This window comes from Sturnus vulgaris, chromosome 5 (genome assembly GCF_052056855.1).
Source record: "Sturnus vulgaris isolate bStuVul1 chromosome 5, bStuVul1.hap1, whole genome shotgun sequence".
NCBI lineage: Eukaryota > Metazoa > Chordata > Aves > Passeriformes > Sturnidae > Sturnus > Sturnus vulgaris.
This window is the reverse complement of record NC_142247.1, coordinates 39,038,895-39,064,339: the sequence shown is the minus strand read 5'-3', so window position 1 is coordinate 39,064,339 and position 25,445 is coordinate 39,038,895. Positions and strand designations below refer to the sequence as shown.

General features: G+C 35.9%; 1 protein-coding gene across 4 annotated transcripts in view; it reads right to left on the bottom strand.

The window, feature by feature from the left end:
• DOCK4 (dedicator of cytokinesis 4) overlaps nucleotides 1-25,445 on the bottom strand; it is a 224,168-nt gene that overhangs the window by 88,508 nt on the left and 110,215 nt on the right. For all 4 annotated transcript variants that reach the window (XM_088165485.1, XM_088165487.1, XM_014871177.2 and 1 more), the window contains exons 9-13: nucleotides 23,897-23,978; nucleotides 23,234-23,294; nucleotides 21,220-21,352; nucleotides 19,628-19,716; nucleotides 7,162-7,287 (exon numbers count right to left, since the gene is read on the bottom strand). In XM_088165485.1, the coding sequence (XP_088021611.1) occupies nucleotides 7,162-7,287; nucleotides 19,628-19,716; nucleotides 21,220-21,352; nucleotides 23,234-23,294; nucleotides 23,897-23,978 (491 nt within the window). The remainder of the gene's footprint in view (nucleotides 1-7,161; nucleotides 7,288-19,627; nucleotides 19,717-21,219; nucleotides 21,353-23,233; nucleotides 23,295-23,896; nucleotides 23,979-25,445) is intronic.

Genomic DNA, 25,445 nt, shown 5'->3' with positions numbered 1-25,445 from the left:
GTTGCCAGGGATGGGACATCTAAGCTCTCTCTGGGCAACTTGTGTTGGTGTTTTTCTATCCTTTTTAAAAAACTGGCGCAATGTTTTCTCTTTTAGAGTCACTGGGCACTCCACGTGACTGCCACAACTTTTCAAATATCGTAGAGAGTGGCTTGGCAACTGTATCAGCCAATTCCCTCAGGACCCTGGGATGCATCTTGCCGGGTCAAGCAGACTTAAGTACATTCAGATTCCTCAGGTGGTTACTGTTTTCCTACAGTGGGAGGAACTTTGCTCCCTTCAGTCCCTGCCTTGAGGTTCACTGATTTGAGAGGTTGGGAAGAGAGACTTACAGTGAAGACTGAGGCAAAAATATTGTTGAGTACCTCAGCCTTTTCTTCTCATCTCTTGCAAGCAGTTTACCAGTCATGTTCATCACAAGGAGTATGCTTTTCTTTTCTGGCTGAAATACCTACAGAAGTTCTTATTTTTCTTTGCATTCCCTTGCTGATTTCAGCTCCAACTTTGCCTTGGCCTTCCTGACCCCATCACTACACAACTGGGCAACATCCCAACATTCTTCCTAGGATACCTGTTCTTACTTTCACTGTTTCTGCATTTCCCTGTCATCCTTTATTTCAACCAGCACGTCTTCACTCAACTATTCTGTTCTCTTGCCTTCCTTTCCTGATTTCTTACACATTTAATTTAAAAACAAAAACTAATTAAAAAAAATAAAGTTAAACAATCTAGGATCATTTGTGGAAATTTTAATAGAGAAGGATATTATCTGAGAGAAGGGCATTCTTAAGGACAGCAGCTCAGGAAGATACACAGGCATGCTGCATTTCACAAATAATTTCATCACTGTAGGGAATGAAATCCCATTACTGAAACAATTTATTTTTTGTTTTGCACTTTAGAAGATACTGAAAGACTGACTGGCTGCTTATCAGGGAATATATTCAGCACTTTTAAAAAGGGGGGCAAATCTCATTGACATGCTTGAAGCTGCCAGTGAACATGTTTGAGTTTTAAAGACTGTGACAACCACCAGTCAGCTGTCTGCTCAGTGCTTTTTCCCCACAGAGCATACCTTCACTTCTCCACTACTGAGGCAAAGAACCACCACATACATTTTGCACACATTCACGATATTTATGAATAATATACACACATGACCCAAGAATGAGAAAACACTTTACCTGGTGCCAAAATATAAACATACGAAGAAAAACTCTGAGACTGGGACCTTCTGGGTGATACTTGACAAAATATTATTTGGGGCAGGTTGTGTATCTGTATTTAAGTATATTACAGGGGATGGGCAGAAAAAATTTATGCAATTTCTACTATTTATATACTAGCAGCTAGTTTATATATTATGACTGGTATGCTTGTTTATATATGGGAAACTTAATTAAAACAACTCTGCATATGTTTGGATTTTGAGAGCATTGGTCACTTTGGTAACATCACTGCCTTTTTTATAGGATTAACTAGACTTGGGCATTTAAATCAGAGACGAAAGAACTGATTTTTTAGTACTTTCTTCAGTTACTTTACTTTCATTTTTTAATAAAACATTATCTGAATTTTCAGCTTTACTGGAGAAACATTCAACAAGCCTTAATACACACTCACCAGAAAAAATCTGATTAAGCAAATGAAATTGCTTTTACGAGGAATTCTCAAACAAATACTTTCAGATTTCAAATGGATTTTACATCTATCACTAAATACCCAATTGTTCTGTGACTTTTTTCTCTTTTAACAGCGAGATGTAAAACAAATTGTTTCAAACAAGTGAGGAATAAAAGACTTGCAAACTTTTTTCAACAGAAAACTTAAAACTGTTGACTTTGTCTAGCTTCAAAATAAATAAAATATTTCCTATAGAATTTTGAAAGACTATTTTTACAGAGCTAAAACATTCACTTGTTGGTTTGCCAGTGTTCCTTACCTGGTTTATCAAAGAAAAATTTCCAAGCCACAACTATCCTTGCATACATTTCCCATGCATCACTGCTACTTATTCTATACTCAGTAGGAAGGCAGCTTATTCTGCAGAAGACACTTTTCCCCATTCTACATATCTAGAAATTTTAAATTACGGCAAGTGCAGTTAAATTCTGGCTTGTCTTCCCTTTCCATAGTTTTATTCTATTTTCTCCTTTTCCTTTATTAAGACAGAGGAGATGGAAAGGAGAAGGAAAACAATACACAAGTTCTTTGCACTTGTCTAACCTAATATATTGTATCTTTCTTTTCTCTAGTGACTTGTAGAAATGTTAATTCCTTCAACAGATAGGATTAAAGTTTATAAAATAGGATTTGAAAAACAGAGGTTATTCCCCGTGGAGTACTACAGTTTTGTGAAAAGTCAAAATGCAGGGTGTCTTTACTCCACTATACTGCTTAAATATATTTTGTGTAACTAATATATCCAGTGGCAGAAGTTGAACATTTTTCTCCCTTGAGCAGTGGAATGAGTTTTTTGAACTTCTTTATACTATATGAAGTACAAACAGTTTAAGTGTCAGACACAGATTTCTTCTCCAAGAATCAGCAGCTCTTTACAACTCCAAGCTCACGGGCAGATACAGACACCATGATGAAGACAATATATTCCATAGCTTTCTTTGTATTTTAGCTCTCCAGAACCTTTTTTGATGCTTTGAAAGAATGAACGCCTCTAGTCAAAAATCGCATAATTGAAAACGAATGTTATCACAAAGACAGCATTTTGTGAGATCATTTGTATAAAAAAAACAAAGATTCTACTTCTAGTTTTATTTTTAAAAGCTTCTGAAAATAGTAAGAAAGGTTGGTGAGTGTGTACTTGCATATGAAAAAATCTTTTAATAATCCAAATGAACGCATGATTAGTACATTAGCTTTGAAGGACAAGATCTGATGAGATTTAGCTGTACAGCAAAAGGACATCTAATGAAGGTAAAAGGTGACAAACGTAAAGCAGTGCAGATGTGATGGTAAAAAATTCAGCTACTTTTCCTAAATTAAGCATATGAAAGCTTAATTTAGGGAACTTAAAATGGCATCAAATATCCTGGACACTTCATTCTATCTGCTAAACGAGAGGAAATCGTAAACAAGAAAAAGACAACATTGAAACAAAATGCAACTTTTAATCTTGGACAATTAAGTTAGAAAGAATGAAAATTCCTCTACAAAAAATTAATAGTGCAGCTACATCTAGAGTCTTTAGCAATGCAATTTGGCAAAATTTATTACTGAATTAGAAAAGGGCCAAAAAATTTCGAGTTAAGTTTTACAAGCCAAGACTCCTCCAGTCAGGACTGACTACCCCAGCCCTAGATACGAGTACAGGTACTATACTAAGCTTATGTACAAAGTAAACAGTGGTCAATGTAGAACTGTTGTAGTGATGCACCAATTCTTTAACCTCTTCTAATATTGTAAGAGTTTAATAATTTGGATGGACAGGAAGAAATACTAACTCTTATCCTTAAATCAAAGCATGTGGTGATCAGACAGCAGCAGTGGTAATAGGACCAGTTTAGATTATAAACTGAAAAAAGGATGGCTATAGCTAACTCTCCACCTGTCTCTTGAGAGAAAGTCTTTTGAGATGTCACCTAACAGGCCAATTGTTTATGAAGTATATTTTATGGACAAATACATTTTGAGCTGCTGTCCTCTATAAGTCACAGAGCCTTTCAAAATCAAATTCATAGCTGTTTTAAGTAAGAACTATCTTGTCGTATTACTATAGACAAAGCTGCATAGAGGAAATTTGTAGGTAAAATTCCAGGAAGTAAGGCTTGGACCTCACTGAATTGCTCAGTGAAGAAAGTATTCTAAATGAAGACAATGAGATTACTGTATGTGCCAGTGTCTCACGCTGAATGGATTTTGTCTTTGAATGTACCAAGTAGTTAAGACAACAACTACCAGTAAACTACCAATAATAGATTTAGCATAGTAAAGAATAGTATAGCTTAAATGAAGTAAAGCAGATGCAGTTCTGATCTGGAATGCACAACAAAGGAAGATGTGCACCTATGCATACACTTAGCACACAAGAGTTTAGTCTGTTTACAGCAAGGAGGCAGAGTGGGCATCTAATGAAGCCAGTTAAGTCCTCATTCAGACAAACAGCTGTGCTAGGGTTTATTCCGATTCTAAAAACTTCAGACAACACATATTAGTGATCAGGTTTATTTACAGAATTTGATATTTTCCACAATGGTACCAAAAAACGTGTACATGCACATTTATGACACATGAGCATGAACAGCACTGAAGGCATGCACTGATACAGGTGCTCCAAGTCAAATTTGGAAACAGATTCCATAATACTAAACTACATAAAATAGCAAAAAAGCTGATAAAAGTATGCACAGAAAAAAGGCTTTCATATTTCATTGCCTTTTATGTATGTAAATTCAACTTAGAATGCTCCTCAAAAGTATACTACATTTGTAAATATCAAAAATTAAATTTTATATACTAAGTAATGCTGTGCTTGTCATGAAATGGTGAACACAGAAATTCAGTGTGAAAGCACAGTTGTTCAATGTTGTACAAAGCTTCCTGAGAATATTGGCTGTATATCTGCAGCCAACCACACTAGAATGCTGGAATAGATTTTACCAGTCTGGCCTGAAATCCTGGTCAAACCTAGAAAATGCATATTGATTATATTCACAAGTTGACACTTTCACTGCCTGTCCTTCTTTTGTTGGCTAGAATAAAGTGAGTTACCTATTTCACAGCCTTTTTGAACCAATGCCCACCTACTTTTTTTCCAGCCACCTACTTCATTTCGTAAACCGCTTGAAGTTCTTTATTAAGAAATTCCAAGGGTCCTGGATAGGCTATTTTGTGGCTTCAGCCTGTCAAGCTGCAGTGACACAAAAAGCATTACTCTGTAAAAAGATGCATTATTATTGTCAATTCCAGTTTGGCACATATGCTGATCCTAGTTACTTTTCACAGCAAAACCTCTACAGAGGAAAGGATTCATATGACAAAAAAAGAAGGTCAGAGAGAGTTTAAATACACCAGAACAGGAAAGAGACTTAAAATATGGCATTTCTAAGAGAGATACTGCAGTTAAGCAGCATGAGGCATTTCTTATTGAATAATTCAAGAGGGTCTTATTCACAACACTAACCTAAGTGCTAATTAGCCACAGCAACACCCTTTCAACAAAAATATAAAATGAGATCTAATTAATGACCATTTCTAGCAGCAAAAGATGAAGTTCTCTAATTTATCTGTATAAAAAAACCCCAAAAAAACATCAGAAGAGAAAAAAAATGAAAGGGGAGCTTTAAAATAAAAAAGCATTTCAAAGGCTAGGTTGCTGAGGGCATTTCAGGGCCTAGGGCACACTGCTCTGGTTAGTCCTTGAAACTCATCATTGCAAGATTGAGATGATTATTTCTGTTTAGGAGAAATCCCCCCTGTGCCAGTAAACACAGAAGTTTTACAGTATTTAAACTGATGTATGCATACAATTGGACTGAGAAAGCAGCATACCAGAACCCATATATTATTTTTTAACTAAAACATTGACAAAGTGAACCTGCATAATACTTTGAAACTGAGTCATGAAACTCCTTCAGCAGCTGATTACACTATACTCTGCTATAACATGTTTTTTGCAGTTTAGTACATCACATTATATCTCAACTGGAAAATGAGGGGATAAGAGATCTATTTATAGAACTTAGCAATTTGATAACACAGAGCAGCAGGTCACTAAATCATAGATAACTGGAGAAATGATTCCTAATGGGAGTTACTGTATGCTCAGTAAAATTGTTTCCACTGCTATGTGCCAGACTATCTACAACACCCATTTGATTCAAATTTCAAATCCAACAATAAGACAACAAATAAAGCCTAGCTAATAAGCCATAAAATTTCAATTGAATTGCTTCCACTAGGGGTATAAATATAAAATAACTTCAAATTAAATGGCACCTGACTTATGCATTTTACTATTTTAAATACTGCAGTCATACCATTTTCATTGTAGTGCTGAAACTGTTTTATTGACTTGTGTTATGTACATGTTTTAAGTGACCAGTAGTGCTGATCAAGGATGCAGAAGGACAGATGTTTAATTGGCAGTATGCACACAAGAGTGAATTCTCAGTTGTCAAGTTTCAGGCAGAAGTTCAAGAGAAATACATGCCCGCAGCTAAAGCTGAGCCTCATTACTGAGTTTCAAACGCCTATTTAGGACCTCCTCAATTAGTGAAGTATGAAAGTTTATTTATTCTTGCCTCAGAACCTTAGTTTACTTCTGATTTAGGTTCACAGGAATGCAAAGACAGATCTTTATATGAAGATAGTCTCTACTAAAAATCTGAAAGTCATGAGGATGATTTACATTTGAGAAAGTCAAGAATGTATGCGTGGACTCAGTGGAAACTAAGATGTGAGCTCCTCCCTGCAACATTTCTCAGCAACAACATAACACCATAATCATGCCAAACTGATCTGCTTGAAAGTATGCTTTTCCTTTAAAGAGACATTTGCTTCCTAATTTCCAGCAACCCACTGAACTTTTTAAAAATTTCATTTCAGGAAAGAAGCTATAAATTGTTCTATGATCTTCTTCCTATATTTGCTTCTTCACATTCACACTGTCACAATCTTCCCACCTTCCTTAGCATTGGTTTAAGTACTTGCATATTTTGTCATATAATATAAGCAAAATGAAGTCTCTACATCTATATTATTATCCATTCCCATAATTTCCAGTATTGGAGACACAAATCTCATGAAAACAAGCTGTACAGTACCAGTGAAATTCTGTGAGTCTTTATTTAGAAAGATACCAGCTCCTATGAACAAAATGTTCTGCTGGTTATCTATTTACCTGCATCTGGCTCAGCAGTCTTATTCATTTCTATAAAGTGAGGTTCCATCTCTCAAAAAAGGCTCCTATAGCCACATGCTTTTTGACACTGGAATGGGAACTATACAATATAATGTAATGGGAGCACTGAGACAAAGCTTTCTTCTACCTTTATGAAAAAAGAAAAGGTAACGTAGAAGTCCCAGGAACTGTTTAAGAAGTTTCAGAATACAGTATTAATTTGAAAATCAGCTGAAAATCAAGAAATTTCTCATAAGCTCTTTCTTTTACTGCTTATTAGGATAGTTTTGTCTTTAACTTACCAGGCATTATAATATTGGAAAAACCTAGTTTCCTCGTTATGGATACTCCATGAGTAAATCTGGATGTATACTCCCTCCTAATTTGTTCTATGTCTCCATGAAGCAACTGAAGAGAAACTGCCAGACCTGAAAATGAAGAGAAAAACAATGAAAAATGAGACATTCAAACAGATTATTATCAGCACTTAAAAAAATTATATATTTGCAAGTATATATGCATTCTTGAGAACAGACATTTCAGGGGAAGTTTAGTAATAACAAACCAATCCACTTCAATTTGTAAGTGTATTTGTGAAGGGTATCAACATCCAAAAATCAGTAAAGACTTGAAAACAAATCCCCATGAAAAAGGATTTGCAAATTCTTACTGATGTGTAATTGAACCCCAATGACATGTATGAAAATTATCTCAGTAGGGACAGACTAATGTTTTAACTAGAAAGAGAACTAGAAAGAGGTCAGTTTGGAGAAATTTCAATCAGAGTATTTGCTACCATTTCAATTTCTCACTTCTTTCAACACAATCCTGCCTTTATTGACATGCAAGAAAAAGTGCACATACAATGATCCCAAGCTATGGGTGAAACATAGAAGTCTCATCACAGTGTATCACTTAATATCACCCGATATAAAGTTATACAATTTATCCATACAAAATCTGAAGAAAAAAACGCTAGTAAGCTAACGTAGCATAATCGGTATTCTTAGGAACAATCATTTCATAATGACTGAAACCACATTTTTTTTCAACATTCATTTAATCACACTCTTTCTTATGTTTGCTAGAAAACATGAAAAATGAAAGGGTGGCCATATAATAATTTTCCAATTTTTATTCCTCTAGAACCAAGGAAGCATAACTTCTACTACATCTGCAGTATACGAATAAATTGCTAAGAGAATACTTCATTACAGCTGAGATTAACAAAAGCAACAGGCATGCCTTTTGGTTATTTCAAATATAATCACTGAGGCAAGTGTCAGAATGATACAGCTTGTGAAGATTAATCTTGCATGACCTTCAGCATTACTACAGCATATCATGTGTCAACATACAGATCAAGGGGAAGATAAAAGTAGACTCTTTCTATACACTCAACAACTGGAGATAAACAAACAACTCAGAAGAAGACTCATAACGAATTTGGGATTAAGCTGAAGCAAATAGCATGTACAACACAGACTGAACAAGGTCATCAGTCCTTTCTGCTTTGAAAGAAATTTTCCCTACAACCATTTTACTGCTTAACTGAATAAATTTACTTGAAGTCTGGCAAGTTCCTAAAATCAGGGCTCAAAATTCTGTACTATGTACTGCCAGTCCAGGCTCCCACAGATCAGATATCTAATTACCATGACAACTTTTATATTTTTCTTCTTACCTACACTTACATTTTCTTATTTTGGCAACTCCAGAGAATGTGATACTCTGACCAAACTTTCCTACTCATGAAAAACAGTTCGCCTACACATCTCCAACTGGGTACATAAACAAATCTTACAAGGAAAAACATTCAGTGAATTCTTTTACATTTTAAGGACTGTATTTAATGCCATGGATACTAATTATTTTTGAAGGGGAATTCGTTCTATGGTTATACAGTGAATAACCTTTAGGAAGTAGTGACAATTATTATTTGGGCAGGTGAGAAAACAAACCACACTGTGGCTAGCGGATGGTACAGAAGCTTGGTACAAAGTCATACAGGCAAAATTCAGGCTCTCTTAGAGCAGGTGAAAGGTTTTCATTGCTGTATGGGAAGAGTTAAGCTGGGTATAGTTCCCTTATAAATATGGATATTTATCCCACCTCCAATCTTGCTGCTTTTATATTTTAAGAAATTTTTATACATACACATGTATAATCATGCCCTCATATGCCCCTATTGCACTGTTTCCTTGGAAACGAGAAAATTCCATTTGCTATTGTTACAGATCACATCTACCACAATACCATTAATCAGATATTATATACCACCTGGTGTAAATTTATCGTGTTTTCTAAACAAAGGTTGAAGACCCCAAATCCAATTTTCTTTCAGTACAAATTTCACAGATTTCCTTGAAGAATTTTATTTAACTCTAAAATCAGATGTCAAAAAAACCTCATCAATGGCTAAACAGTTTTAACTTGAGCAAAAAGCTATCTGTCACGGATTTGAAGTACTTGCTCATGCAAGGCAAGAAAGATGTGGAGCTCTGTATTTCACGGCATTCATTGTTAGAAAACAAAGTCATCTTTATACATCCAAAAGCATTAAAAAAAGTCTCAGTGAACACACTTGAAACACAGATTAGTCATTTTACCTATAGTTTTAAGTACATATTTGGAATATAAAAGGCATGTATTCCCCAACTTTTCAGAAAAATGAAGAATACTGGATAACAGATAGCAAAGTTACTTAAAAATGCTATATGGTGTAAAGACACCAGTAATTAGGAAAGAGTGGAAGTCAACCAGAAAGCAAACAAAGCAAGGATACACAGGGAAGGAAATTTGATGGACCCCCAAAAATCAAGCCCACAAGTTAACAGTTTTGCAACTGAAGACCCAGTTGCCAAACAAAAGGGAATTGACAAGAAGGGAAGTAGAACTGATAAATCCGGTAAAAACGCTGAAGCTGGGAGAACATGGCCTTTACATAATCAGTGAAAAGAACACAATTCCCAGGTAAGCAATCAGATTGCTCTGTCAAAGTTTCACTAATTTTTCAAGGCACCCAGGCTACCCTCCATTAAGGATATAAAATCATAAGAGATATACTCTAACTGAGGTGTGATATCCACGTTACAGAACAGCTTGCCTGAATTCCCAATGATTTATTACATTCAGGATGTTGAAATGTAAAAGGAACATACTCTATATGAAAGGGTTTCCCAAGAACTGGTTTCATTCTGTCTACTTGATGACCAATAATTGGCTACTGGTGAGCTGTTCACAGGCCTTTAGTATCATCCTATGTCAGTATGCCAGTTATGGTCACACGTCTTAACTCTTGTTGTTCCATTTTAGTCTAGGGTTATAGATAGTTAACCCTACACTGAGTAACTACATGTTATAGCTTTTTGTTAAATACAAAGCATATATACCAGGGTGGGTTACACTACACAACTGCACAAAGCTAAGTAAGAGCTATAATAAGGCAGATAAAATTTATTATTTTGTCATTAAACTTGTCATTTGCAAGTCAGAACAGGGTAAGACGAGTCCAGCCAGCCAAAGCCAGATAAATAAAGAGGGCCTTGTTGTCAGCTAAACACAAAGCCTGTGGCCAGTTGCAAGCCACAGCAATACCATATTCATGGGTTTATAAAAATGCAATACATTTGCTAAAGAAAGTATACACTCATCATGACTGATGAACTATGCAAATATAATAAAAATCATGGGGAAGAGGTACTTTAAAAAGATGGAATAATTCACATTTTACAAGGGCCAACAGTTTGTAAGCTTATTATAAATTGAGCTACAGGAATATCAGTAAGTGTTAACTAACATAATTTCAAACATACTGACACATTACATTCAGACTTTTAGAAGTGTGCAGACTCAGCTTAAGAGGGACTCCCTCAGGCACATTGCAAAACACAGTAGATTGAAGAGGAACTCACAAGTTGAAACACATCACCCTTAAACTAAAACAGAGAATATTTAGACCAAATGTTAGGATGACATTCCTTTTGATGAGGGTGGTAAGTCACTGAAAAAAGATGCCTAGAGAATTTGTGGATGTCCCATTCCTGGAAGTGTTTTAGGCCAGGTTAGATTGGGCTCTGGGCAACCTGATCTAGTGGGTTGCATTCCCTGCCAACAGCAGGGGGACTGCACACAGCAAAATTATTAACTTTAGGAAAAAAAAACAGAACATTTTGTGATGGGACAGCTGTTCACAGACAAAGCAAAATAGAGATTTGTAACATGCCACCATATACTGCATTTGACTGGTTGATTGGACCATACACCATCTGCAACACCTGGAAGCCATCAAAAGCTTCATAACTATACATTTTCCATTTCTGGAACATTAGGAGCTAAAACATAACAATGCAAATGATTATCTAGTCTCTGAAGGACTGGCACATTTTCTTTAATAAGGTACGTAGTCTAGCTTTGTCCCCTCAGAAAAAAAAAATCAATTACTGCCCCCGTGGTAATTAAAACCTCTTGTGTTAGCTATTATTCTTTATTTATCCTAGTATTGAAACCACTACTACAATATATATGCTTTTATTTATTTTGCAAGCACATGAAATTTCTTACTATTAACTTATACTAAATTTCAATGCAAGACAGATTATTTTTATCATTCAGATGAAAGAGAATGCAGAAAATTGTCAAGCTGCTGAATAAGCATCCCAGATTTTTGTTAGATTTGTCATTTTTCCTTCAAACAGTTTTTGTACTGCATTATTGATTTCTGCACTTAGTTATGACATAAGGCATCTGTTAATTATGCTTATAGACCCTTTATTTGCATTTGAGCTTCTGGGGGGAGGGGAAAGAATTTACATTCAGCTTCTATTTACTGGCAGCAGAGAATCCTAGATCATATTAAGAAGAAAATGCCTAGCAGCTGCTCAGGAAACTGAGAGAAGAAAAAAAAAAAAACCAACCAACAAACCTCAGACAGAGTGTTATTCAGCACTGTTTGTATTTTTAAAAAGGTAATAAAATAAGGCATCTGTCCAAATAAAGCTGCCTAAAGGTTTTAAAAGCATTCTGAAGGCTTACAGGTGGTTCCCATTTCCAATAGTGTTTTAAGTGCAAAGGTAAAAAGATAAAGGTAAAACCAGTAGATTTGCACAAATGAATGGTTTATGGATTTATTGTGATCTGGGACAAACAGCTGTATAAATCTTGGCCACAGAAAACTTTGTGTAAAAAAATCACACAAATTACAGTCTGGGAATCCAGGTAAAAAAAGGAGAGGTAGATCCACTCCTTGATGGCCTTTTTGAAGACTTCATTCTGATTAATTTGAATTATCAAAGGAAACTCTGAACTCCTCTTTTCCTCAGCTTTAAATTCTAGGGTTTAGCTCAGTAAAAAAAGAATGCATGAATGCCATTGTGACATTTTGACAGCTTTCTTGGAGCTCTTGTACCCCAGACTTTTGTCAGAAATGCCTGTAAGTGTATAAGGTAGGGATGCTTTTTGTCTTCAAACGGAAGAGAAACACTTAAATGCAAATGACATTTAACTGTCATAGGAAAACTGGCTTGGAATTTCTTTACAGGATAGATGATGGAACCTCAGTTATTTCTCACCAGACTTACCACAGGATGAAGGATAAAGCACCAAAGGGCTAAACTACTATTAAAAGCATCTAGTCTAACTACCATATAAAGACAATAAAGATTTCAGAAATAATGTCTCCAGTTCTTGCCTTAGCAAGCCTGCTGCTGCCCTTTTCTATTAACAAGTCATTGGGCATGTTAGCACCCATTTGCACATTACAATGTTATATTGCAAAGGTAAACCATCTTGCACAAAACTTTTTAAAATTACATTTTTACAAACTGGATGGTTAGCTAGAATATTATGGAGTATGCAAAATACACAGTTCTGCAATTATAAGTGGTTTATATAGCTTCTTGTGCAAATAACAGACAAGAGGTTCCAAGGAAATACTTATTTTCTCCTTCGTGAAGTGTAGCTCTTCATGCAAACCGAATTGTATTAGAAATTTAGCTATTTGCCTTCCACTTATGTGTCTTATTTCAAAGGAAACAGATGTTTAATAGGTACCTGAACAAACTGTTAAAAATCAAATCCCCAACAACATTAAGAGTTAGGTAACAAATGTAAAGAACTTGTGAATAAGTCAACACTATCCAACAAGTAGAACAAATTTTTGGAAAAGGCTTAGAAAAACGTAACTCAACTCCAAGACAGAAATATGAACCAGCTATTCTTATTACGCAGCCTTAGCTAGGAATTTCTGGGTTTAAACAGTGTGCCACTTGAATCACATACAGCAATAGTGTGTCCAGCAGGAGCTGGGCAGTGACTGCTCCCCTGTCCTTGGCATTGGTGAGGCTACACCTCAAATTCTAGGTTCTTGACTACAGAAAGGAAACTGAGGTGCTGGAACATGTCCAGTGAAGGGCAACAGAGTTGGTGAAGGGGCTGGAGCACAATTTTCATGAGAAGCAGCTGAGGGAGCTGGGGTTGTTTATCTGGAGGAAAGGAAGCTGAGGGGAGCTCTCTATACCTACCAGACAGGAGGTTGCAGTGAGGTGGGGGTCCATCCCTACTCTCAAGTTAGAAGTAATAAGAGGAAACTGCATTGGAAAAGGCTGCCCAGAGAAGTGCTTGGGTCACTATCCCTGGAGATATTTAAAAGACCCACTTGGCAACACTGGGTTAATGGTTGGACTCCATAATCTTAAAGCTCTTTTCCAGCTTAAATGATTCTAGGATTCTATTATTGCACTACTGACTTGAACAACATATCATAATTTCTACTGAATAAAAGATTTCCCTGACAGTACCCAATGGTATATTTTTCATTCTTCTCTAAAACAAATATTTTAGCAATACTGAAGAGAACAACATGAATTTAACTCTACTACACCCTTATCTCTTCAAGGCCAAATGATCTTGGAACAACACTTTATGTGCAAAATTCTTTATACGTGTAATCTTTTGGCTTTAGCATTTTTTGAGAACAAAAAATGCCTTGATTCACTGTATACTTAGTGAAGCACATAAAACCAGTCTTCTTATTTGAAATGTATTTCAAACAGCAGCCTTCAGTGACAACTAGTTCTTAAACACATCAAACTGGAATACACATATGCTCCTTGTCACAAAACAATGTTAAAATGACAGATTTATTAATTGTCCTAGAACTAGAGTAACTAAGCAAATGCACTTGCTGTTTAAATGTTAGTGATGTGAAGATAAAAAAGACATTTCAAAACAATGCTAACACCTGAGAACCTTGTTGATAAAATACAAACATGAGAAATATTTTCTGTGATTAATTATATGCCCAGGACTTACCTAAAAGTTATGTACTTCATTCTGTTTTACCTTCTCTGTGAAGCTCCTGCTATCATTCCTCCTCATTGTTCCCCAGTCATTGCTCCAGTCAATTTTTCACTATAAATTTTTTACTATGCTTTCTTTTTGGTTAAAACTCACAGCCATTTCTAGCAGGGAATGCACATTTAGTTTCCCATCTGATCCCTCTGATATTTCTTGATTCACGGGAAAAAGCTCTCATTGCAAGAACTCAGAGTGTGGTAATGCTGTGAACTGCTGGGTAGTCATGCAAACACAGTCACATTACTTCTGGTATCTAGAAAATACTTAAAGTTACCAGAGCTCTATTCCTAGAAATATTGTAAATTTATATTGAGCTACCAATTCCCTGCTGCATTTGATCTCTTGTAGCTTTTCACTTCACAAGTGTGAAAAAATGATGCTCCTTGATTAAGGGGCCTCTGCAATTTCTCCCCTGCAAGGTAAATAATGACTCTAACAGGCTTCCTGCTCCACATCAAGGAATTTGTAAGCCAAAGCTTACTTTTCGTTAAATAGGAAATCAACACACTGACAGTAACCATGGAGAAATGGTATCATCAGAGTCCCAAGGGACTGCTGAATGCAGGTAAATAGGCACAAGAAAGCCCCAAAGCACGTATCACTTTTTCTAACCAACTGTCTCCATTGTCATACTTGTCCCAGAACTTATATCTTGTCAGATGAGTTCATGCAGTGGGCTGGTCTACATCACGTCTTTTCTGACCAAGCCTTATATGACCACTGAGCCAGACTGAGACTTAGTGGCAACTGACAGGCATACTGTAGAAAAAAGTCCCACATGAGGTAAAAATAGTTCCCTAAACAGAAGGATATTCTATTAAACTTAATTTAGATTGGTTGAGTTAAAATTAAAATTATTTGAATGAGCAACCTCACTGAACTTCAAAGAAGTTGGATCTCACTTAGAGGTAGGTTCCTCTTTCTGCTCATGTTGGACCACATAACTTCCTGAGGACTCTCCCAGCCTAACGTACTGTATGATCTGAAGAGTAACTTTCCTCCTTAAAATGACAGATTTTCTTTCCTCATGATAGTATTGTTAGTAAAGATCTATCAACACATGGGTTTCAAGTCCTCCATGCTTCAATCAGGGCATTCTCATTTCAAGCACTCACATCAATTAAAGTTAATATATAATTAACAGTGTTTCCAGTGGAGTTGCAAAGTAAGTTTGGCATTGCTACCACAGAATATACCACACTGCATTCAGTAAAAAAGCAGTTAGGTTACATCACTCCTGTCTAGTTCATAAGACCATTCCAAGATAATGGCACAGGAAAAGACTTTCCCACTACATTAGTTATTCTCATGGACTCTACATGAGTTCAAAGCTACAGAGCAGGTAGATGTGTTCATAATTTCTTACATCAGTAATTTAATCTCTACAGGATATGAATGGATTTTTATCTCCTTTGCTGTCACAACTGAAAAGCACATGTATCCCTTTCTCAGCTCCCAAGAATTATTGCATCAGGCACATGCAACTTTTCAAGACTTGTTATAAGGAAATCCTGATTGGCATTTATAGAAAAGCTTACACTTGAGACTGTTAGGAGCCTAAAAGGAAAAGCAGAGCAAAACAGAATATCTTGAATCCCCTTAATAGTAAGTAATTCAGTCTTTCTTTTCATAGGAATGTGAAGAAAAAGAAATCTGTAGTCCATTCCATCGATACTTAAATATGCTTTTTATCAGGTAACTCACTGGGGAGAACATTCATATATATCATGAGATACAGGCTTAAATCTCTCCTCTGCAGGATTTGGTAAGAGGACATGAATATAAATCACACTTAAGAAAATTAGGCACTACTCAGAAGGCTTTAGAGCCACTTCCACTTTCCCCATGGCACCATGAATATTTTCAGATCATATACAAAGTTGAATAGTTGCTACAGGGAAGTTGGAGAAGCCAAGCAATTAGCATGCTCATCTGGGACATGCAAGATTGACTGAAAATCCTTTTCCAAATCAGATCTCTGGTTCTACAGATACAAAAATAGCAATGTGCTATTTTCCTCATAAAATTGATGTAATGAAGTGTGATGTCTATGCAGGAATATTAGTTTTCGGTTGCTTTTTGCATTTTAAAACAAAGTAATTGTAAGAAAAAAATATTATTCAAAAGATAGATTTTACAGCCAGCTCTCCTCCAGATATTACTGAAGCCTGGTTTATGTAATAATGACATTCCACAAATACCAGAAACTCAATGTAAGAAATAACAGTGTTACTAAATGCAGAAAAGGTTGTACAATTTGGCCTTTGCAATACTGATCTCTCACATCAGGCAACCAGGTGCTTTCCAGTAACATGATACCTCACACCAGCTGCAAAGACCAGTGGTGAATGGGAATTGCATCCACTACCTGCTACTGTTAGATTGGAAATTCATACAGAAAACACATTCCAGTTCGGCAGAGGATACTAAATTATCCATGAGAGTATGTCTTTCCTTCCATTCCTGCACCACGGAGAAGAGGAAAGGGGATGAACATCTGACCCCTGCTCCTTTTCGGGCTTTATAAAGAAGTGACAGTCATTTGCCTTCATTTGATCCTTTTTAGACACAAGCTGAGAATAAGATGCAAGAAGATTCTGTACTTAAGAACCGTCATGAGCTGAAGCAGAAAAAGTAGGTTTTTGGAGGTGGGGGGTTGAGTAGCAAATACAAATGCTACAGTCTGTCCCTATGCATTTTTCATGCAAGACACTCAAAGTACATTTTGAGTTCCTTTTCAGATTGCCACAAAAATGGGAAGATTTTTTTTCCTGAAAAATATTACGAAATATCTGATAAACAGTTTTAGCAGAAGGACACAACAATTTGTGGGAACTAAAGTGTGTAAAATCTCCTGACTTGAAAGAAACTGTACAGGAATATGAAGAAGGAACAAGCTAATAGAACAGACAATAGTCTGAAGCATCTTTGCTGTTGTTTTAACTGTGCTTCCTTTCTTAGTCTTTTCTAAGAATTCAAGGTGATTTGAAAAGGGCAAGTATGATATAAACAAAAAAATCAAGTTTTCCTACATCTGGCTCATACCTACAACAGTTCCTAAGGGAGACAAAAGATCTCTCTCTCCTGGAATGCAAGGTGTTGTCCTTTTTTGACAACAACAAGGTGGCAGCCAAAGCTAATGAGGCTTCAGAGCCAGCCACAGAACACTATCACAGAAAAAGACAGCAAATGAAAAATAAAAAGTAGTGTAACAACAATATTTTCCATGAGGTGTCAGCAGAAGTATCTAAACATATTGCTGAAACCTTGCAAGTGCTTTTTCAGGCTGCTAAGGAGTCATAGGAGAATGAATTTAACGTGTATGATACAAACAACCTTCCATAGTTTATCTTTCACTTGCTCGGTACTCCAAGTGGCATTACTGCTCACTTCCTCTTTCTCTCTCCAACCTCCACATCCACTACTGGAATTCTGTGCTGCTCTTCCCTCTTTGCCTCCCTTACCTTTAGTTTCCAGCTCCCTGCAACATGTAAAGAAATTCAAGTGCCACATCTTTAATGTTGAATATTCACATAATTAAGAGTATATTCAAATTTATCCAATGTCTTCTAAGAACTGCACATTTAACTATGAACTCTTATTTCATGAGAGAAGAATAGGATTAGCAATGTATCACAGAGCAAGCACATATTGTATGGACAGTCAGAATGACCAAGAATAAGTTTTTTCTTGATGAATATGATTAACATATTTAAGAAGTCAAACATTAAATATATTCAGTAATGTACGCTTCTATTTTCAGTACATTATTTTTATACTCATTGTCCAATAAGATCCATGATATTCTAAACCTTAAATATATGTATATATGTGGCTAGAGAAAAGAATCAAATTAGAAATTATTACATATAGAACTTCAGTCTTGATAAATGAACTTTATGTGCTTCTTGATTATCCACTGAAGATGATAAAACACACATTTTCAAGATAAATGTTATGCTTGAAATCAAGTTAAAGAAGCCTGCAATGTACAATGTAGTTAGTTAAAGAAGCATGAAGTCTACTACATGAAAGGCATTACAAATACAATATACTGGAACCTCGAAAATGAGCTTTTTCTATGGTCATATTTAAACTAATTGACTTTTCATAGGGAAAATGAACATTTGAATACAGGGACAATAGACTCGTAAGCCTCCATTTCAGGTTTCATTTCAAGTTTGACCCCCCCTTCTGAATGACAGAATTCAGAAAAAGTTAGCAAGTTGATATTAAAAAAAGAAAACAAAAAAAACCAAAAACCAAAAAACAAAAAACCAAAACAAAACAAAAAAACCCACAAAAAACAAAAAAAAACCCCAACAACAACAACAAAAAAAACAACAACAACAAAAAAAAAAAAAAAAAAAAAAAAAAACAAAAAACAAACAAAAAAAAACCCCAACAAATTCATTATCTCCTGTGAGCCAAACCACCATCGCATAATAACAAAGGCCAGTTGTGTCTCATTCCTTAGGTCTCACACACAAATTTATTTTTGACAGTTCCAGTCACATACAGCTGACTATGGAGGACTTTTGGTGAATTCTTAAATTACAACCCTTCATCTTGCTCAGCTGCAATACAAAGCTACCAGTAGGAATGCAGATGTACATTCATTTCTTTTTGAAGTGTAATATATAATAGTTCTGGTTTTGGCCAATGAAGGGTGAGGTATGGAGCCATGTGGACATGTCTAGTTTGCTATTCTACACCAGCAACATCATCGATGGTGTGGGAGTAAGGAACACTGGCTTCCAAGAAGAGGTGTAGCTGCAGGTCAAGAGAAAGCATGGAAAGAGGGGAAAACTCATCCACCATTGTTGATTGTTGCCCAGGCCCTCGGTGAGCATTTGCATGTGAATCACTCTCTTTTGTACACTTTTGTTAGTAATATTGCTGCTGTTTCTTTCTTTTTCTTATCTCATTGCTCTTCCCAGTAAATTGTTTTTATGTCACCTCAGTTTCTCTGCCTTTCGTATCTCCCACCAGAGGTGGCAGGAGAGTGGCTCGTGGTTTTCTTTTTAGTGTGAGTACTACACCAGAAATTCCATTCCTAAAGCATCGCTGTAATGTCCATGGCAAATTTCATATTCCCAATGAAAATGTGAAGCAGAAATGTCAGGCAATATGGATCAATAATTTGATCAGCTCCAGAACCGAACTCCAGAAAACTGTAGCTCCTCAGCACAGAATAAAAATTCATTATACAGCTCCTTGAAGAAAATTCATTCAGTGATTTATTTTTATATGTGCACATGAACAGCAGAATTGTACATTTTCATCTGACTATTTTTCTCTATGTGCAAAAAAGGTTATTTCATAGATGTTAGTCTTTCTACAATAGAGCCACTTCATTTGCAAACTAAGAAACACCTAAGAATGCAAACAGAAAGGTGGCAAATTACTCACCTGCATTGGAACCTGTCAAGTTGTAACGTGCATTCAGCTTTTTAATGATATTTTCATGGATCTGATACCAGTCACTCTCTGTGTTGCACCTAGAAAAATTACAACTTTCTTAATTCTGAAACGGGAACACAAATTTATCACAACAGCTTCACAACATATCCTCAAATAAATCCTCTTTAGCTCATGAAACAAATAACACAATACAGTAACACAATGTTTGGGAGCTAAGAAAGCCCCATGAAACTGCCTGTCTCAATAGAAAGAGTGCCCTCACCTTTTGAGAAAGGCACCATGAAATACCTGCTTTGTGTGGCAAAGGATAGGAGAAAGACAGGAAAAATTATGCTGAGGAACTCAGCCATGACCAAGTACATTTCTGTATAGATCTATCCCTCAGGGCTAACCCACACAGAAATCTATCTTGTGACAATCCAAAGAAGACATAGGACTCAGAGGTGGTCCTAGTAAACAGAAAAATCTGTGCTATACACTTCAAAGTTACTTTAAAAGGTTGTTATCTCCAGGAGGTAGTCAATGAAAGAGCATTTCAGTATACATTTAGAAAATAGCTGGTTTTCCACAAGGAAAACCTGACTATGCTCTAATGATCACTTTTCAAAGTTTAGACCTGAGTTAGCCTTAGCATTAAATCTGATTTCTAGTGATAATTTTTCTTCCGTTGTTTTTGTTATCTTAAAACAAACAGGCATTTTTTTTCCTAAAAACCCAAAATATAATAGGTAGACAAACTTAACAATTTGTTAACCAAGAGTGACCATTTATCTGACTTTAATGTTCTGGGAGTCTAAATAAGAGGCAGCCCACCTGTTCCCTGTTACACCAAGCTGCTTTTCTGCAGCACTGATTCCAGCAGTTCTAATTCACCACAGATGGAGCCAGAGGAAAGACACCATGCCTTCAAGATTTGAGCTACCCTTGGGAAGGGCAGAACTTTCTCATACACATGACAATACATGCCCCAGGTATATGTAGTTAGACTAGACCACTCCACAAAACACTTATTACTATAATGACCAAGATCAGCAGGAAATTACCATGCATTGAAATTACCACAATTGCTATCAGTCAAAATCCACTATCTAATCAAGCATTCATTTTTAAACCTACTTTAAATTTTTCATTCTCCAGCACTGTCTTCTATATTTTTGTTATTCCCATTATACAGTTGCTTCATTTCACAAAAGGATACTCCGCCTGCTTTTTTTCTGTAGCTACAAAGTACTTCTACTAGATGCCTTGGCAGCACAAGGCACTCAAATTACTCCTAAAAGCACTTTACATTGCCATAATAAGAGAGCCCCAGAATAATTTGAAAAATGCCAATACATACACAAATACCTAAAAGGATGTAGCCTTTATCTTTAATACTATCCCACTTCATAAACACACCTGTAGAACTAGCCAAAATTTCCACACTGTGAAAAAAAAACAACCAAAAAACACAGCTACTGGGTGTTTTTGGAAAAGAAAGGACCAGGAGCTATTTACTCACACTGCATTTAATACCACTGATTCTGATGCAAAATTACTCTAAGGTGCTTTCAAAAAGTAAGAAAAAAAGCATTTCTTACATGTAGACTTTTAAGACAAGGTCATCCTTTGAATCTCCTGCCAGCAAATCCGCAATACTCAGGACTGCACAGCCAAAGGGCCGTCTATACTGTACATTGCAGGCATTTTTCTTTTCTCCAGCTCCCATTCGTCCTGCCAAACAAAACACATATTTGATGCATAATCCATGGAACTGTGTCTCTCCAAACCACAGAAGGCAGGCAGCAAGCAATCCAGCTCAGAAAATGCCAAGTATACTCTCATTGGGAACCTGGTTCATCTTTATGCTACATTCAGATAGGAAAATGGTACGTCAAGTCCACTGAGTACGTGGTGATCTTGAAAGGTCTCAGACCAGAGGTTCTGCTCATCCTCTCATGACCCTCACCCAATGAACACCACTTTGTAGTACCCAGTCATAGAATCCTCATGACACTATCAAATCAAATTAAGAGTTCAGACATGACAGAGTGCTCAACATTCACTGTCTGGTAAGAATTATGTTACTGTGGATGTTAACTCCTCTCACATAAATGATGGGTAGCGTGATTGAACCATACAATTTGGTATTCAAATGCTGTTATCTTATAGGCAACTGGAAAGCAAGGGGATAATTGATCAGTTGCAGAAAAATAAAGAAGAAGATATGAAACATGAGGAGAAAAGATGACAAAGGGCAGAAGAACAATTTATGGTAAGGAAAGAAAGAAGGCAGCCAAGGGAAAGATTTGAAACAAAATATTTTTCCTAGCTTTTTCTATTTGATTTAAATACAATTTATCAATATTTTTGCTGTGTTCATGGCATTTGAAACTTTTGCCCTCTTTCTAGCCATTTTATTCAATTGTGCATTAAACACATCTTTCCCACCAAGTCTTAGTTTCTGACAAAATAAACCTGTGGCTGCAGTTGCTGCAGGGCAATGTCTCCTCCAAATATCCCTATGCGTCACAGCAGCTTGAAGAGTAATTGTTCGTTTTTACACCACAAAGCAGATAAAAGTTGTTTTAGCCTTTTTTATTTTTTAGTTTTTAACTGTTTTAATATTTCAGTGGTTCACATATAAACTTGGCTGTGAATATATTTGAAAGTTACATAACTGTAAAAATTCTATGATTTAATATTTTAAAAACATTTATCCTTCTAACTATACTTATATCAGAATTTACCATATCTTTTCTAAAACCTTGCCAAAAAACCAAAACACTGTATTTTGATGAAAAATCAAATCAGCATAAAAATGCAAGGAAAATTATTTTTCACAGCTGTAAAATAAAATTTACTTTGTAATAAATTGTTTCTCAACTCAGTACAAGTTACAGCAACTATACTTCAAACCAAAACGTCTTTCAAAAATAGGAAGTTATATTTAGTACTGCATTGATGCAACTAGAGGCAGTTTACAAAGAAAACAATATCTAAGAGGTCAGAAGCAGACCCAAAGATTATTGTTCCACATCAGTACAGCCCAGAGTAAAGTAAGTACCTAACACAAATGTACACTTCTCCACTTTTTTCTACAGGACTTGATATCTATCTATAGCATCAGAGATTAAAATTTTAATGAAATATAGTCCATTTTTTTCATCTCTTGCCCTTTTTGAAGGAATCAGGGAGAATACAAAATTCATCTGAAAAATATCAGATATACTTCAGAAATTAAACACAAGTGAGGTACACTAAATGTCCAGACAAGTTTTTCTATGTTCAAAGGATGCTTGAAATTACACTTCAGAACAAGAATGGACTCCCTAGGGACAACACCATCATCTTAAAACAGCTCATCTTTGAAATTTTGATTTTGTTTTGTAACAAAGTATAATACTGCATCTAAACTCAACTAGTAGTATACTTGAGAAATAACATAAAAGAATGTTGAGAAATCCAAGCATTTTTTTTCCAACAAAAAACAGGCATTTTCTTTTCCAAAAGTTTGTTCAAAAATCTAGCTATTATAACAAATCCAAAAGCTAGCCCCAAGTAGTTTTCTTTTATTTACTGCCATATGTCTAACAAATATAAGATTATACCTACCTATTCGGATAATGTGCACAGTGATATAGATGTCCTTCCTGAGTTCACTGCTACCCAAATCCTGCACAAGATCAAAAACTCATTATTTATGATTTCTGATTAAAATATAACATATAAGGAGACCTGTACACACTGCTTTTACTGCCAGTGAAAGTGATAAATGAACAGTGAGTTCATTTATATAGCATTAACAAATCTCTTCAACACTTCAAATTGGCAGTCATGCACTCAAAATGAGTGTCCTAAAATATCCTGGTTTGAATTTGCTGTAATGTAGCAAAATCAGTGGGAGGACTAAAGAGATTTGCTGTGTGCCTTGAACAGTTCACTATGATGGATATGTGCAATTTTAAATATTCTGGGAGTACAGAGAGTGCTGCACAAACAATCATTTGGGTGTAAAAAGAGCAAGGAGGAAACACAACTGGTCCTTGTTGCAGAGAGAACAACTGATACATGTGCCTACATGGAAGTTCAGTGAGTGTCCACGTGCTGCCATAAAACATTCAGACTGGGGGCTCACCCATGCCCTTCAGCCCCTCAAATCAGCCTTTTGAGTTGATATTCATTGCAATGTACAAGCTTAGGGAGCAGCTCTAATTTAATCCAACTTCTATTCTCAACATACAGCACAAAAAAAAATTGAGACTAGGAAGAACTCACCACAAAGAGGGAACAGTGTCTTTCAGGCTTTTCTGGACATTTTGGCAAACCATTTCTATTCAGTCTTAAAAAAAATCTTTCACTGTAAGAAAACAAATATGACAGATATGTTGAACAACACTATAGCAAAAGTAGATCTCATTTTGATCTTAGTTCTAGATGCAACCTTCCTCAAGATAAAAATGAATGAAATAGTTTATTTCTGAAAGTGTCAGATGTATGAATGAAAAAAAAAAAAAAAAAAGACACTAGTGAAGGGTATGATCAAGTTAACCACCTAAGAAAATTACTAAAAACTCAACACAAAATAGAAGTCTGATTGTCATCTGGAAGAATGACATTGTACATTCTAGTACATAGAGAAATACAAACAATAAAATCCATTTATCCTAGAATTAAAATTAGATGTGTAGTAAGCTAGTATTGATTCTTGCTAAACAAATGTCAACATCACCATGTTTTTATTCAACCAATATTCTTTTTCATCTGTAGGATGATGATTGTAGGAGACATTTTTCTTATACAACTCCATTAAAACCCCCCACTACAGTACACTGATTTTAGCAGTTTTGTAAGAGTCTCGAAAGTTCCAGCAGGGCAATTTCATTTTTGAAATCCTGTTTTGCAATCTACTGTGGGGTGTTAAATGCTGCAGCTGATACAAGTATTAATAATGCTAGTAGGGAGATGCAGAGAATTCTTATTTCCAAATAGAAGAGGACACAAGACCACACTGGAAGAGAAACTATTTTCTGAAATATGTCCATTAGATAGTAGGATTTATGGATAAACTCTAAGCAAACCTGGAAATTCATGCATGGCCATATTATGAAAAAGCCAACCTTCCATGCTTTGGATAATTTTCTCTAAGACACAGCCTTGTAAGAAATGTAACAATCATATTCCTGTAGTGAGAGATGTGGAAGATGGGAAAGGAAAGTAAATGTTATAGACATTTCCCTTCACCCTCTCAGCCCAAGCCCCAGCTGGCCAGACACATGAGGCTGGGTGTCCTGCAATGCTCAAATCAGAAATAAAATTTCCTAAGTACAACTAGTTTTTTTTCTCAGCTGTATCCACATCTTCTGTTTATTCCAGAAACTAAACATGGTTTACCACTATTCAAGCATAGCTTTGCAAAATGCAGCTGGAAAATCATTAGGAATATGTTGGACAAGATCCATCTCAATAGAGACTAATAAAATCTTTACTGCACCAGCATTTGCTTTGTAGAAAATCTGCATTGACCATTCACAGAATCAGTCATTCACATTAAAAGGGACCTCAAAGAGCCTCTGTGTTCAAACTCCTGCTCAAAGTGGGGTCAGCTATAAGGTCAAATTAGCTTGCTCAGAGCTTTATCCAGAAAACCTTCAGCTATGGAAACCACAAAGGCTCTCAAAAAACCCATTCCAGTGTCTGACTGTCCTCAACTTTATCTTTACATCTAGATGCACATTCTCTTGTTTCATTCTGCATCCCTTGTCTCTCACTGTCCCACCATGCACCTTTGATATCATTGATCTTGTAGGTAAATGGGGACCAACTT